Source organism: Chinchilla lanigera, unplaced genomic scaffold (assembly GCF_000276665.1).
Source record: "Chinchilla lanigera isolate Chin_1 unplaced genomic scaffold, ChiLan1.0 scaffold00050, whole genome shotgun sequence".
Lineage (NCBI taxonomy): Eukaryota > Metazoa > Chordata > Mammalia > Rodentia > Chinchillidae > Chinchilla > Chinchilla lanigera.
This window is the reverse complement of record NW_004955451.1, coordinates 3,490,970-3,508,191: the sequence shown is the minus strand read 5'-3', so window position 1 is coordinate 3,508,191 and position 17,222 is coordinate 3,490,970. Positions and strand designations below refer to the sequence as shown.

General features: G+C 39.7%; 1 protein-coding gene across 1 annotated transcript in view; it reads left to right on the top strand.

Annotated features, from left to right (window-relative positions):
• The first annotated feature begins 7,881 nt into the window (after positions 1–7,881).
• Positions 7,882–17,222, top strand: part of Dhx40 (DEAH (Asp-Glu-Ala-His) box polypeptide 40) — a 43,318-nt gene continuing 33,977 nt past the window's right edge. Inside the window, exons 1-7 of the mRNA XM_005393985.2 lie at positions 7,882–8,081; positions 8,902–9,069; positions 9,763–9,908; positions 11,216–11,335; positions 11,541–11,768; positions 11,976–12,042; positions 15,746–15,877. Of these exons, the coding sequence (XP_005394042.1) occupies positions 7,970–8,081; positions 8,902–9,069; positions 9,763–9,908; positions 11,216–11,335; positions 11,541–11,768; positions 11,976–12,042; positions 15,746–15,877 (973 nt within the window). The 5' untranslated portion in view covers positions 7,882–7,969. The remainder of the gene's footprint in view (positions 8,082–8,901; positions 9,070–9,762; positions 9,909–11,215; positions 11,336–11,540; positions 11,769–11,975; positions 12,043–15,745; positions 15,878–17,222) is intronic.

The following is a 17,222-nucleotide window of genomic DNA, read 5'->3' as shown; positions in this document are numbered from 1 at the left end:
TACCTGCCTATGTTTGTAATATTTTCTTTTAAGTTGGTTTCTATTATTTTACTTTTTGTTTGTTTGTTTTTTGAGACAAGGTCTTCCTATGTAGCTCAGGCTGGCCTTGAACTCACTATGTAGCCTAACATGGGCTTGATCTCACAGTGATCTTCCTGCCTCAGCCTCCTGAGTGCTAGGATTACAGGTGTGCACCACCATGCCCAGCTCCACTCTTTTACATTTTTAATAATGTGAAACATACTTATTTTACAATCTCTTTCAGATTTTCCTATTATTCACAGTGTGTAGAAGCACAATTTTCTGGGTTTTCTGATCATGCTCATGATCATTTTTTTCTTCATGTGGTGCAGTATATAGTATTGTTGTGAGCTCATGTTCTGTTTTGAGTTCACTCTACGGGGAATTCCTTGTACCCTAACATGTCTTCATAAGAGGCTATGCCCACAGAATCTCTTAGCCTTTTCTTGTGGATTTGTATTTTGTATTTGTTTCTGGCATCTAGGGATTCCTCTTTCTTTCTTTCTTTCTTTCTTTGTTTCTTTCTCTCTTTCTTTCTTTCCTTCTTTCTTACATTTTTTCCTGTTTCACATGTAATCTTATTCTTTATTTTTTGGTGGTACCGAGAGTCAGACCTAGGGCCTCACACATGACAGGCAAGTATTTTCCTACTGAGCTACATCACCAAATTCTTTTTTATTTTATTTTGACACAAAGTTTTGCTAAGTTGTCGAGCCTGGCCTTGAACTTGCTATCTTCCTACGTTTGTCTCTTGTGTAGCCAGGACTGTAAGTGGTGCGCCACTGTGCTCAACTTCTTTCTTATGTGTCATGAAACATATCACTGTTTTTATTGCCTCAAGCAAGATAGGATCATCTAGGTATTCATTCATTCCTTCATTCACTCATGCACTGTGGTACTGGGGACTGAAACTAGCCTTCGCATTGAGCTACATTCCCTGCCCTTTTATATATTTTTTATTTTGAACAAGGTCAAGTTCTAGACTGGCTTGCAGTCCTCCTGCCTTAGCCTCCCAAAGTGCTAGGATTACAAGCATGCACCACCAAGCCTGACTGATTCTTTTCTTTTCATATTGGTGCGTGAACCCAGGACTTCATATGTGCCAGGCAGGCACTCTACCACTGACCTACATCCCCAGTCCTTGACAGGGTTTTTGTTTTTTTGTTTTGTTTTGTTTCGTTTTTTTGTCTTTTTGAGACAGGGTCTCGCTATGCGGTTCAGGCTGGCCTTGAGCTCACTTTGCAGCCCAGGCTGGTCTCGAACTCACAACAATCCTCCTACCTCAGCCTCCTGAGTGCTGGGATTACAGACGTGCACCACCACTCCTGACTCTTAACACTTTTTTTTTTTTACAAATATAAACATCCATTTTCATTCCTAAGTACTTATTCAAGGGAAGTGAAAACTTATTGCTCCCACAGAAGCCTTCATCTCAACATTTACTGTAACTTTATGCATAGCCATGAAAATCTGGAAGCAATGTAAATGTCTTTCAACTAATGAATTGATAAATAAAATGTGGTATGTCTATATACTAAAATACTACTCAACAGAAAGAATTAAACTATCAATACATACTAAAACACAGATGAATCTCAAAGCAATTATGCAGAATAAAAAAAGTCAGTCTGCAAAAGAGTACATAATCTATTTAGGAATCCATTCACAGGATGGAGAGGTCAACTAGGGAGATAGCATATAAATTAGTTATTGTCAAGGCCTGGAGATGAAGGAATGGATCAGCCACAAAGACAAATAAGGGACTTTGTCAGAATCATGAAGGAGTTTTCTCTTTTTTTTTTTGGTTTTTCTCTGGTACCAGGAACCGAACTCATAACCTTGCGCTTGCCAGGCAGGCGCTTTGCCTCTGAGCTAAATCCCCAGCCCCGGAGTTTTCTCTTTTAATGAGGGTGATAGCTACACAGTCAGATGCACTTGTCCAAATTCATAAAACTGTCCACTAAAATGATACTCTTTGGAAATTGTGTCTCAATAAATCTGAGGGCCTCTAAAAGACTTTTCACAATGTTTATGACTGATTTTAATGGTAACACAAGCATAAGCTCCTTTTATCTCATATAAAATTATAACTCAAATCTATAAGGACAATAATAGTAAAATATCAACATGAAAAACAGTTGCCATAGAAAAGATACGTGCCTTAAGAAATACAAAATGTGTGTAATGTATAAATGATTACTTATGTTTCTATCTTTTTCATTTTTTGATTTTATGATCTAAATGTTGATGAAAGTTTTTCATTTTCCAGAGAAATAGTACAGTTTCATTTTTCATCAAATAATGTCAGTGCTGCAATTTCTCAAATAAACCCAGCTTGCCACCTTCAGGCAACTGCAAGATTTACAGAGACCATAGCTAGAGATAGAATATTAATTTTTCCTGTTTTGCAATAACTCATCATTAGCTGGGCATGGCGGCACACACCTAAAATCCCAGCACTTGGGAGGCTGGGGCAGGAGGATCACTGTGAGTTCAAGGCCAGCTGTGCTACATAATGAGTTCAAGGCCAGCTTGAACTACATAGCAAGACTCTGTCTCACAAAAAAATTCATAACTAATATTTCAGTCACTGTTTCAGTGCCTTTTTGAAACTTGCTGTACCTAGACTTATTCCCTAGCACTTACTGGAATCTTTCCAACTTTTAAAGCTCAGTTCAAATGTCACTAATTCCATGAAGGCTTACCTAATCATTCCAGCTAGGTTTTCCTCCTTAAAATATCTTATCTCCTGTGTAACATCATTGGAGGTGATAGCTGTGCATGACTTACCCATATTTTTAATATTTCCATATGAATATTAAAAAGCATACATATAATGGTTGTACATTTTAGTATTTGTTGAATAAATACATGAATGAGTATATAGGAAGCTAGTGTAAACATGGAGTTTTCATTTGGAAGAAGCTTTATGGTGGTGCACACCTGTAATCCCAGCATTTGGGATGCTGAGGCAAGAGGATTGCCTCAAGTTCAAGGCCAGCCTGGGCTACATTGTGAGTTCAAGACCATCCTGAACTACATATTGAGACCCTGTCTCAAAAACAAGAATCTCAAACATTTGTTAAAGATTAGATGCATACAAGTAAAATGTCAATTTTTATTCCAATGATTATCTCAATTTCTATTAACTTTTCAATCAATTAATAATATTGATTAGTGACTTAATATCTGCTAGGTGACCTGGGCATGGTGGAGCACACCTGTATCTCAGCACTTGGGAGGCTGAGGCAGAAGGATTGCCAGTGGTTGGAAGCCACCCCAGCTACAGAGCAAGTTCAAGGCTAGCCGGGACTACATAGTGAGACCCTGTCTCAAAAAAAAAAAAATCTATTGGGTAATTGGCCCTGAGGTACTTTACTCAAATCTTAATATTTGTGCACCTGATATATTTTTTTAAAAAAAGAGAACAAAGTGTGATAATGATAGTTTTTGATTTTGGACAGGAAAGTGAACAATGTCTCTTAAATTCTATAATCCAGCCGTCTACTTATTTTCCTCCAAATCCCCAAATTGCTAATACTCTATAGACATATTAATAGAATTTGTCACAATGGCATACACTTCACTACCACTGACTCAAAGAAAAAGTCCCAGTAGGTTTGTCTGGTTCCATCTGGTTAGATGACGATGTTCTTTATGCGCCCTTTCTCTGTGGAACGCGCAAGACCACCTTCCTCTCTCTAAAGCTGTACTTATATGTAGGACTAGAAAGGGACAATTGGTCGCGGGCTTTTGTTTTTGATTTATTGTTGAAGGGGAAGGAGTCTACATTCGAAGATGGTTTATTTTCTTGACTCCCTTCCATGAAAATGTTCTAACCCCAAATCCTCTTTCTTGCTCACTTGCGGGCTTTCTTCCTTCCCCCGCGCCTTCCTTTCCGCTCACACCCTCTGCTCTCTGCTTCGCGAAGACCCAGCTTTCTCCACCCGGGAGCGGAAGAAGCCAAGACTGCGGCTCGCGTAGGAGGCTCGACTTGGTCCTGTGGTCAGCAGTGTCCTTGGATCTTTGTTTCTACTTTAACAAGCAGAAACGGTTATGATTTACTACTGAGATAGGAGAAGGGAAGGGAAGCAATCCCGTTCAGGTTTCGGGGTATAAACTTGCCACAAGTGCAATCTTAAAGTAGCGACCTTGACTAAAAGTTCACTCTCTTTCAGTCCTGTGTCTTCTCTGAAAGCATGAACTTGCTATTTGTCCTTTATCAATGCTTATGTTTCAGTTCTCTTCAGTGCATCTTTTACCCCAATAATTTCATTGCCCGCATCTTTTCTTAATATACACTTAATATAAAGATAAGTCTTAACAGCAGCATCTTTTTCCAGCTATTTTTTTCTCTCCCTTTCATTTACCTTCACTCGTTCTGACCAGACATCTCCAAACTCATGAAGTACATTTTCAGTTTGCTCTCTAATTCCCTGTCTGTGTAATAACACTCTGGTTTCTGTCAGCTTCTCCTTACCAAAACAACTCTTGTTATGGTCAAATTAAGGAGTTAAAAAAAAATCCATGGACTTTATTTATTTATTGCGGTACTGGGCTTTGAACTCAGGACCTTGCACTTGCCAGGCAAGCGCTTTTGCCACTGAGCTATATCCCCAGCCCAAAATATCCTTTTTTTTTTTTTTTTTTTTTTTGTACTGGGGATCAAACTCACGACCTCACGCTTGCCAGGCAAGTGCTTATGCCACTGAGCTATATGCCCAGCTAAATCCATGGACTTTGAAACCATTGCTCACTTTTTCTTATTAAGTTTCTACACATCACTTGTCTAGTGTTTTTTTTACTTTCTTGACGTTATTGTGTTACTACCTTTGATAATTTTCTTTTCTGCTGTATGTATTACTTGTCACCTTCACAACAGTGGCCCTATACTTCACTTTCTTTCCTGAGGATGACAATAATCCTATTTGGTTTTTGTGAATCTTTAACCTTGAGCCCCCTTTCTTTCTCTTACGAATGCTCAGAAATGGGTTGCTTGGATTCAAAAACGTTCTGAGACAGTTCATGAAGCAATTAGCAGCACTGTGCAATCATACTTCTTATACTTCTTTAAATATCACTTCTTTCAGATTTCTCTTGTGATTCCAAGATAACAAGAGCTACGTCTGTAATCCCAGCACTCAGCAGGCTGAGACAGGTGGATTGCAGTGGATTGCCTGGGCTACACAGCAAGTTCAAGGTCAGCTTGAACTACATAAGGAGGGAAAAAAAAACTAGATTCAGTATTGTTAGGGACACTGCCCTTTCTTCCCAAATCAACCCATGTATTTTCTATTTTTAGTCTGTGTCTTGTTTGCCATTATAATTTGTAAGCTCACTGGGCAGGAAATAATTATTAATCTTTCGATCTGGAACAGCCCCAAGCACATAGCTATTAATGGTAACATGTTTTAAATGCCCTTGGTTGTAAAAAGAATGATGCGAAACACCATTTGAGCTTTGGACTTTTATTTTCCTTCATTCCTGGGCTTTATTCTGGATATTCTCTGTAGGTGGTTCTCTAATAAGAATGGAGTCAGTTCTGTGAGTTTACAAACATGGCAAGAAAATACATTATTTAGATAGCAAAGTCCATATAATTCCATTTCCCATTGCAGGACAGTGCTTAGGAGTGTGACTGAAACCTGGTCCTTTTAGCTCATTGTTTTGTCACCATGGGTAAGTTTTTAAGACTTATTTTTCACATGTGAAAATTAGAGATAGTAATAACCTACCTCTAAGTTTTTGTGAGGAATAAAAAAAAGTGATTTGCATTAAACATTTGACTACTAACTACTCAGTAAATGGTAACCTTCACTGGTCTGAAATAATTCTGTTCTTTTCTGAGAAAGTGACCTTGTTATGTCATTGGTATGGTTCGTCCAATACTGAGGCCATCAATACCTTCCTTGCCTCTAGTACATTGTTGCTTTTTTCCTGATTTGTAATATTTTGAATTATTAACACAATTCAGAAGGTTGGGAGTTGCTCTTATTGGATGAGAGAAACCTAATATATTCTCTTATTACCGGATCTATATCCCTGTAGTACTCAGGATGCTCGAAAGTTGTACTTGATTTAGTATCATTCAAAATCTGGTCAATCTGGATGGGCTATTTTGAATGTAATGAAAATTTTAATCCTATATCTCTAACACTGGTTTATTTCTAATGCTGTTCAAGGATGAGACCGGGAAGCACAGTTCATTCTCATAATTGGAGAGCTACAAAACTTAACGAGCCATGGTGCTCCCGGAGCCAGGTGCGAGAGAAGTGCAACTTAGCCAGACAGTGATGTTTTTCTTATTTTTAAGTCCCAGAGAGTTATCACTGCAAGGACACCTCTGCCCACTCTCGGACAATGATTGATTCTTCCCCCATGTTATACACTAGTAACCCAATTAGCTTACTAGACTAAATCTGCCTGACAACATAGGACCCAGTCTATGTAACCAATTATAAAATACCCTGTTATCTGTCTTTTGTACTTCCTTCTGAAAACCTATATAAATGATTACCTTACTTTAACAAAGGGCTGGTGATTTGGACCTCCATATCACCCAGTCCGCTAGCATAATAAAACTGTCTGCCTTCCAAAGTGTCTTTGTCTGGTCTGGTCCTGAACTCCACAACAAGTCTGCATTTTAGTATTTGGTAAGTCCCATTTGAAAGGAGTTGGCACAGCACACTGTAAATCACAGCAAAGTCTTGGGTCCATGACTTATAAGGTATCTTTGAAGTCTGGTCATAAAGTAGGGACCTTGGGTTAGTGATGAGGTGATAACTTTGAGTTGTCTTCTTTGGTACTTCAGGTTTGCTTAATTCTTAATTCTAACAGCAGGAACAATTGAAAAGTCTGTGGAACAGTCTTTTGTGTTGGTACAAGTACAGTTGACAATATTTACAAAACTGTCAAGATCTGTAACAGAAAGACCTACTCCACAAAGTACCTTTAAAAAAAAAATCACTCAACACTTTTCATCTATTGTGGCTCCCAAGGAATGTACATCTACCAAAAGCAACTTAATTCCTTTTTTTTTTTTGGTTTTTCTCCGGTACCGGGGGGAACCGAACTCATGACCTTGCGCTTGCCAGGCAGGAGCTTTTGCCGCTGAGCTAAATCCCCAGCCCCTAGTAACTTAATTCCTAAGGAGATGAATTACTCATTCTTCTATGCAGCAGATTCAACAAATACTGACTGCCCACTGTGAATCTGAGTTGGTTTGTGGTGTACAGTGGGGTTCTGAGATTCTTTCTCTCCCTGCCTCCCTTTCTTGCTCTCTCTCTATCATCTCCTTTTGTAGTGGTGGGATGAACCCAAGGCCTTGGATGTGTTAGATTTCTGGTGCTTGTGGGACTTCACTGTATTGTTGGACAGTAGGGAAAACATGCAGATAAATCAAAATGTGAAGTTCCAGGAAGGAAATGAAATGGCATCAGGGACCTAAGTTTTGAAAACTACAGAAGTCGGAAGTTCGGTTCAGTAATTCAGCTGCTGTGTATCTTGCACAGTTTGGGAAGTAAGAGACTGAACTGCAGCAGGTAACAGCAGGATGGCTCCAGCTCCTTGCCAAAGGGTCATATCATTTTACGGTAGATTAGGCTGCAGTGACCACTGTGGCGGTGAAAAGGGGTATCACTGAGCCCTGTAGTAACCAAAAGGAAAAACTAGGCGAGCGCCTTTGGGGCTTCGGGATGGCTTCGCGGCCCGAGGCAGACTACACGTGGCAGTTGGCGGGAAACTCCGGGGGCGGGGCCTCACGTCTGGCGGGCGGGGCTGGCAGCTCACTGGCCGCCTCTTGCTACGTCATCCAGCCGCTCCCCCTCCCCTCGCTTGGAGTCGCACGCGCGGAAGTAAACACCTTGACGTCATCAGGGCGCGTCTTCGCCTTTCCCCTCCCATCTCTCCGGCTCCGTGGACGTGCTCACCTCCACTTGGGGCCAGGTCTATGTCCCGGTTTCCCGCCGTCGCGGGCAGGGCGCCAAGGCGGCAGGAGGAGGGTGAGCGGTCAAGAGAGCTCCAGGAAGAGCGGCCTTCGGCAGTTTCCATCGCTGATAGAGGTGCGGTCCGCGGGACGCTACGGAATCCAGCGGGAGTTACGGCAGGGGGTTTTGGGGGGATAAAAGTACGCCTTTGGCAGGCAGAGCAGCAGGCGGGAGGAAGCTGCGGCTTTCTCCTGGTCCGCCAAGCCTGAAGCGAACTTTGTGTCCAGTGAGCACTTTGGGCTAGAGGGGGGCGATCCCAAACCCAAGTTAGGTAAAAACCTTGCTGGGGGCAAAAAAGTGAACCCCCAACGTCGAAATGCGTTCTTTTATTAAACAGGCTCATAAAGCCTTTGTTCTCTACCCATGCATCCCCCCCCCCCTTTTCTTCGGGCCGCCAGCCTGCCTTTGGGTATGGTATGAAGGGAGCCAGTTTCCAGGAGCCAGTTTCCATGGTTACCCACCACTTGGCCTTCTGGGATATCAGTCACTCTGAACAAGGACCTAACTTGAACCATGAATCAAAGGCAAACACAGGTGGCTTCTAATTTAACTCAGAGTTTTCTGCTGTGCTCCAGTTTTTAGTCTATTGTTTAATAAAATTGGGTTTTGCACTTCGGTGTAGGTATGCATGCTCATTCATTGCCTTACTGTAGACCTACTTTACCAAGTACTGTACTTTGTTATTGCTGTAACAAATGCTGAAGTTGTTCTATTTCGGTAAAAAAGTTACTCTGGGTTTATAAACCTTTACTTGTAAATTGTACATAGGTGATTTAACTGATTGATCCCTTCTAGCCCTAGAGTTCTGTTGTCTTTCTTATTTGTGTCTGTGAGACGTTGTCACAGATGTCTTTACAGGTCTTTTAATTGCACAGTTGTGTTTCCGTTATTACAGAAGAGAAAGGATGCACATCGCAAGAGGGAGGAACTACTCCAACTTTTCCTATTCAGAAGCAAAGGAAAAAGCTTATTCAAGCTGTGAGGGACAATTCATTCCTTATTGTTACTGGAAATACAGGAAGTGGCAAGACAACTCAACTCCCAAAATATCTATATGAAGCAGGTAATTTTATTCCAGGATACTATTGGAAGTATTCGGGCTTATTAGGAGTTCTGTGCTGCAAAAATGCCATTTATTTGTCTTATAGTTCCACTTCTTTTTGTGCACTCCCTGTGTCTCCTTTGAAAAGGAACAAACCATTGAAACTCTCAAACCTAATTAAAATATAAACATTTAGAATGGCTATCAATATGTATTCTTATTTTTAATAAGTAAGTCCCCAGCTTAGGAACAAGTTCCATTCCAGGAGAACGTTTGTAGATGAGATTTGTTTATAAGTCTGACAAAGTGAGTCTTACACACCTTTGACACAAATATTCAATGTAGAGCATAAACACACACACACACAACACACGAATACAATAAGTCCCGACTCTACTGTACCACCTGACATTATCACACTGTGCAGTAAGCACGCAGCAGCAGCTCAGCTGTGACACTGGCCAGCAGCGTGAGGCACTTCCGTGATTTCTGTGCATCTGTGAGGTCTGTTGGTATCTGTGAAAGACTGCAATTTGAATGTCCAAAAGTTGGGGAATGTACTTAAATTTCCAGGGTGGGAAGATTTAGTGTGTTGTTAATTTTCAGAGTATCTTTTGGAAACACTCAATTGGTTTGTTTTAACTGGCTAGAAACAGTTTAGCTGTAGGAGGAAGAAGCAGCTGCTAACGTTGTTTTTCACCTTGGTTTTGATAGGGTTTTCACAGCACGGTATGATTGGTGTGACTCAACCGCGAAAAGTAGCTGCCATATCAGTTGCTCAGAGAGTTGCTGAAGAAATGAAGTGTTCTTTGGGATCCAAAGTAGGATACCAAGTTCGTTTTGATGATTGCAGCTCTAAGGTAAAAGAGATTTTTTTTTTTTCTGGTGGTGCTGGGGATCAAATCCAGGGCTTAATTCATGTTAGGCAAACACTCTGCTGCTGACCCACATCCCCAGCACCTGTTTAAAAGTTTCATTGGTATTTAAGTACTATAAGCTTACAGAAAAAGTGGAGGAAATTCTGAAAGATTTTAACTTCAAATACATATACATTTTAAAGCAACAAAGTTTTAAGTCAGTGTTAATTTTTGATTGCCCATTATTAGTTCTTTAGCTTTGCAGTGTCTGATCTTTCTGCCATTTTCTTCCTCCTTGGTTTATAAGTGACAATTATGTTTATTTTTCTTAGGAGAAAATTTTTAGCCATAAATATCATATTTTTAGCCATAAATGTCATTGACATATTGGTTACCTTTGTATTTAAAAAAATTTATCGTAGTAACACATGTAATGTAAAACTTAACATTTTAACCACTTATAATTCTACAATGCAGTGCTATTAAGTACATTCACAATGTTGTGTGACCATCGCTATTAGCTTTTCTTGTGTGTGGTGCTAGGCATAGCAGACACTCTACCTCTGAGCCATACCTCAGCCCTGTCAGCAAGTAATTTATTATGTATCTTTTCTGAGCATGGTGCAAGCAAGTTAAGAATTATTTTCTTTTTTTATAGTTAAATGCAATTTACATTCTCTCTGCTGGACAGAAAATAATCCCTAGTTATGTTTTCTAGTAGAAATGGCCATTAAATGTGGCACAGACTGACTTTTCCTAAAATGCTGTCTTTGCCTTCCTAGTGGTTGTTCCAGTGGCTTTTTCCTCCTTTTTACCTTCTTTTGTTCTGTGGCTATCACTGCTGTCTTTGAACTTTATTCTTCCATTATTTTATCCTGGTAAAGTGAGACCTGTCTTGTAAATGTGAGAATGAGCAGGGAAGAGAGAATGAGTAGGAAGTACCTACATACTTCACGTTTCTTCTGCCTTTTTCCCTGCATCCTCTCTTAACAGTGGCTGGGGAAGGAGATGAATCCAATTTCCTTATTGTTTCCTCTGGTTTGCTAACCTGAAGCTATTGCATTTTTTGCCACTTCCCACTGACTTCTTTGTATCTCCTTGTTGATGATTTTCAGTGCTTTATCCCAGAATGTCCATTTTTGTTCTTATGTATAGATCACATATTTCAAAATTTATCTTGCTGATTAGACTATTTTATATTTAGTCACATTGGTTCAATCATGTCTACATTTTGGGAAGAAATTTAATTGAAGAAGTAGTGGAAAATTTTTGTGATGCTGCACATTGATACACTTTGCTTTGAACATTAGGAAACGGCAATCAAATATATGACTGATGGATGTTTACTGAAACATATTCTGGGAGATCCGAATCTTACCAAATTCAGTGTTATTATTTTGGATGAAGCCCATGAGAGAACTTTAACTACAGTGAGTGTTTTAATGTATTTTTTTTTAAATTACCAAATAGTATACAGTACTTGTTTGGGGTAGCTTTTACTATATTGAGAATTGCCTCCTGTTATTTACAGTTTGTCTGTTGAAATAGGAATTCCTTGGTTAGGATAGCCATGTATTTAAAATAGGTTAGGATATAGACACACTTGTGACTTACTAGAATTTACTTTTCTTTCAGGACATCTTATTTGGCTTATTGAAGAAGCTGTTTCAGGAGAAGTCTCCTAACAGGAAGGAGCATTTAAAGGTGGTAGTGATGTCAGCAACTATGGAGTTAGCCAAGCTCTCTGCATTCTTTGGAAATTGTCCGATATTTGATATACCTGGAAGGCTTTATCCGGTCAGAGAGAAATTCTGCAATTTGATTGGCCCACGAGACAGAGAAAATACTGCATATATTCAAGCGGTATTACTCGCTATCTTTTTTATGTCTCTTTTGTATCTGTGATTCTTGTTAGTTGGGTAGTTTGCCAAATTCACTTGTTCTCTACTATGTTAGTCTTCATGAGTTCTAGTGCTTTTGTGAACCAAATTAATTTTTCTCAAGACCAAAAAGAAGTATGAGAATTACTGTATTTCCACTCACATATCATGGTTGTGTTTCCTGCCTTAGATTGTGAAAGTGACCATGGACATCCATTTGAATGAAATGGCTGGGGACATCTTGGTTTTTCTGACTGGTGAGCGTCTCATACCAAGTTTAAAAATGTCTAGTATTTGTGGATGTTTGTTTTTAGATAGGTTCTTACTATGTTGCCCAAGATGGCCTTGACCTCCCAGGCTCTGGTGATCCTCCTGCCTCAGTCCCCTGAGTAGCTGGAATTGCAGGCATGAGCCACTGTGCTCAGCTAATACCTACTATTTATAAGTTGGGAATGTGCTAGTAGAGTTGAGTCTTATCTCTATTGGGCCATCTGAGCTCTTCTTAGCTGTTGCCCTTTTTATGATTATCTGAATAATTTTAGATAGAAGATGTCAGGCTGGGTGTGGTGAATAATTTTAGATAAAAGATGTCAGGCTGGGTATGGTGGCAAACATCTATAATCCCAGCACTCAGGAGGCTGAGGCAGGAGGATTGCTGTGAGTTTGAGGCCAGCCTGGGCTACAAAGTGAGATCCTGTCTCAAAAAACCAAAAAAAAAGAAAAGAAAAAAAAAAGATGTTAGGCATGTTAGTAAATACATATAAAACACACTGGCCCCTTTAGGAGAAAGAGATTAAGTGGTAAGGTATTTTTTTATTGGTCTGTTTTACGTTGACCTGTAACCTGACCAAAAATGTCCTGGATCTGAGGATCTAAATGCTTAATTAAGCTCCTTTCTCCTTTGAGTGGTGAGTTGATACTGTGTGATAGCAGTATATATTGTAGATAGTAGTGTATTGTAGACAGGTTATTTGGAGGTCAAAATTAAAACAGTTAAATCTCAGACTATTCTGACTTAAAATAGCATCTTATTAGCAGAAATGAGTCATTTTTTTTATAGCTTCTATTCTGCATTGTACTAAGTATTTTGGATACATAAGTATTTTGAAATAGACCTATATTAATTGCTGTCCTTGGGACAAAATACCCATCACCACGTATTAAAGGAGGAGAGTTTTCTTTGGCTTACAGTTTTCAGAGGACTTGATCTGTGGTTGGTAGGTAAAGGCAGAAACGCATGGCTGCGTAGAGCTGTCCACATGCTGGGCAGGAAGCAAAGAGAGAAGAGGAACCAGAGACAAGAGTACACTGATTCAAGTTATGTCCCCAGTGACCTACTCCTTTCAACCAGGCCCCACCTCTGAACACATGAGACTTTGGGGGCATATTTTAGATCAAAATCATAACACTCCATCCCTTACCCTTACAATGCTCGCTCCATCTTGTTATACAAAATGCATTTAGTACATCTCTAAGAGTCCCCGAAGTTTTATCAGTTCCAGCAATTGCTGAACAGTCCAAGTCCACAGTGTTTTCTCTGAGACTCAAGGCAAGTTCTTAGCTATGAGTCTGTATAAAAATCAAAGAGAAAATTAAATATTCCCAGCATACAATGACATAAACATTTCCATTCCAAAAGAGAAATACAGGGGGCTGGGGATTTAGCTCAGCGGCAAAAGCGCCTGCCTGGCAAGCGCAAGGTTGTGAGTTCCGTTCCTGGTACCGGAGAAAAACAAAAAAAAAAACAAAAAAACAAAAAAAAACAAAAGAGAAATACAAGGATGGAAAAGAATGGAATTGAAGCAAGACTGAAGCCCAGTAGGGCTAATATTATATACAGTAGCTCCATGTCCAGCACCTGGGGCAAGTTGTGCAAAGATGTGAGCTCTAAAGGGCTTAGGTTGCTCTACCCCTACAGCATTGCCTGTCATAGCCCAAATGGCCTCTGTCTTCAGCGGCTTCTGCTCCATGCCTGTGGCTTTCCTAAGTAGACAGCTTATGTTCCTGGCATTTCCAACTTCCTGGCTCTCCTCTGGCTTTGGCTTCACTCTCATAGCTTTACCTGTCACCCACTGAGGGGTGCCTGGCAGGGACTGTGACCTTTCACACATTCTTGCCTGGCTTTCCAGGCTTTATGAAATCTAAATGAAAACTTCTGTAACCCCATAACTCTTACATTCTCCATGCCTGAAAAAACAGTACCACATGAATGATGCCGAGGTCTGTCATGTGCTCAAATGGTAGCTGGACCCCTTTGGATCATGGCTGCAGAGGGCTCGAGGGCTTGAATGGCAGGGCACACTGAAATGAATCCCAGGGAACCAGTTTCTTAGGGGGTCCTTTTTGAGTAGGCATCCTGTGAATTCTCAAAAGAAAGATTAACAGTTTTGCACCCTAGAGGCTGCAGTGGGGTGGGGTATTGCTGATTTCTGAGATACTCTCAAGGCATCTTTCCTATATTTTTTTAATTTTTTTTTTTTTTGTTTATTCGTTTGTTTTGGTTTTTTGAGACAGGGTCTCTTAGTTCAAACTGGCTTTGTAATCCAGGCTGACTTTGAACTCAGCAATCCTCCTGCCTCAGTCTCCCTAATGCTGGGATTGCAGCCTGGCTTTTTCCTACTATCTTGATGCAAAGTACTTGGCTCCTTTTTCATGGTAATCTTTTCTACATCCAAACTGTGCTTTGCCCTAACTTTGTCAGTACTTTCTTTCTGGCAAAACTGTAAACTTTCAAATCATTTAGCTCTGCTCTGTGCTTCTGATTCTCAAAGTAGATAATGACTGAAAGCAGTTAGCAGTACTCATGCAACAGCCTGAACTGTTGGGCTGCCTTAAAGTTTCCTCTGCTGTATTACTTAGTCTGCTGACCTTAATGTCGTTCTCTCAGCCTCAGAACTTGGGGAAAATACAGACAAATATTCTGTCACGCAGCCTATAGTCCAACTGCCAGTAGATTCCTTGTTCCCAACTGAAACCTCCTGAGCTTGTCCTCTACCTTCCACATTCCCGTCAGCCTCTGATCAGTATTGCAGTCAAGCACTGCTCACAACATTTTAGGGTTTCTCTAGCCTTCATCTTCAGACCTTCGCAAAATGCTTCTGCAAACTAATTCCAAAAATTTCTAAATCACGTGGTCAAGTACATTCACAGTCATGGCCTCACTCCTGGGACTGATTCTCTGTTTTAGTCACTTTCCTGTTGCTAGGACAAAATACCCAATATCTGTACCTTAACAAAGAGAAGTTTATTTTGGCTCACAGTTTTCATAGACTGAGTCCATGGTTCCTTGGCTCCAAGGCAGAGATGGCATGGCAGAGGGAGCTATTCTTTGCGTGGTGGCCAGGAAGCAGGGTGAGGAGGAGCCAGACACAAGAATATATCCTTTGAGATCATGCCCCCAGTGACACTGTCTCCTTTCAACCAGGTCCCATCTCCAAACATGAGACTTTTGGGGGACACTTTGGATCTAAACCATAACAATACTTAAATTTAGTATCTCCTGGGTTGGCTTACCCTATGTACGCAACTTAGTGAATCTTCCTCAAATTCTTTGTTAACAAGATGAAAAGCATGAAGATGCTTGGTGTGGGGTACACACCTGTAATCCCAGCACTGAGAGGCTGAGGCAGGAGGGTTGCTTTGAATTCAAGGCTAGCCTTGAATTCATAGTGAGTTCAAGGTCAGCTTGAATTACAGAGCGAGACCCTGTCTCAAAAAAAAAAGCATGAAGATGATAAACGTTTTTTTTCTTTTAGAAATTTAAATTCCTAAAAAACTAGTGTTTCTTCCTTTTTGAATTTTATTGCTCATTTTTGATACAATTTACATATTTATCTCTTATAGATAAAATAGATTTAAAGTGACTGTTAAACCAAAGTAATTTTAATCTAGACTTTTATCTTATTCTTAAATTAATGTTATTGTTTAGTTGTTGAAATTTTTTTTCCCCTCTCATTTCAGGACAGTTTGAAATTGAAAAAAGTTGTGAGTTACTTTTTCAAATGGCAGAGTCTGTTGATTATGATTATGATGTTCAAGATACCACTCTAGATGGCTTGTTGATATTACCCTGTTATGGATCTATGACAACAGGTAATTCCTCATTAACATAGAAAATATGATTGCTTTTTATATTTAACTTTTTTTTTTTTTGGTACCGGGAATTGAACTCAGGACCTTGCACTTGCCAGGCAGGCACTTATGCCACTGAGCTATATCCCCGCCTATGATTGCTTTTTAAAAAGATGTTTTCTTTAATTACATCATATATACAGTGGTTAGGTCAATAAGTTTTTCCTCCTAACCTCACTTTTGCAACTAACACCCTGTTTGTGAAACAGAACACCAAGAGAACCATCATCCTTGAGAGAAGTGATTTTTTTTTTAATTGAATTTTATAAACTTTTTCAAGAGCATTTGATATCCCTCTTAGTGTTAACAATGGGCTATGTCCTCTCAGCCAAACAGAAGTACTGGTGGAGATTCTTTTAAATAAGGACATGCAGTGGTACCTTGGTTCATGAGTCATTCTTTCCATGATGCTGGTCGCAGTCCAGGTAGGATGAGAACCAAATCAAATTGCCCCCTAGGGTCAACAGCACTGAACCTAACCATTGATTTGGTTCTTGTCCAACTCAGTTTGCAACCAGAATCGTAGAAAGAATTAAGTTCCTGAACCAAGGCAACACTGAATTTCTTGATAGTAGTACTGTAAATCACACTTAATTCACCACTACCCCAGGATTTCTACAAATCATACACTGCATTCAGATACATAGGAACACAATGGATTGTTTTCCTTTTGAAGTAAACATATATTAGTCTGCTTTTCTTGTATGACCATGGTTTTGTTGCGTTTGTCAAGAATTTAAAGAGCAAATGCAAACTCTTATTCTGATATTTGGTCATAAATATTGTTGAATGAGAGAATTTGGTAAAAATTTATTATGGAATATGATTTATTAAAAGGAAGTTAACCTTAGGTTATTGGAGTTTGATTGGGATTAAAATTTAAATATTTTCATATTTTGTGTGTATTATTGATTTTGTTGAGTAGGTGAATCTTTATACAGTACTAAAAAATGTTTTGGAATATGTGTGTTGGTTAAGAAACATAGACCATGTGCTATTTTGGAAATCAGTCTCTTGTTTTTTTTGAAGAAGTCCCACTAAGTGATTCTGGCTGGCCTTGAACTCACTGTGTAGCCCAGGCTGGTCTGATCTCCTGATGATTCTTCTGCCTCAGCCTCCTGAGTGCTAGGATTATAGGCATGTGCTACTATGCCTGGCTAAAAAATCTCTTTTGTGATGGTCTTAGGCTCTTTTCTCTCAATATTGAAGCACAGATCACTATTTTAGCTTTTTTTTTTTTTTTGTACTGGGAATCAAACTCAGGACCTTGTGCTTATCAGGCAGGTACTTGTGCCTCTGAGCTATA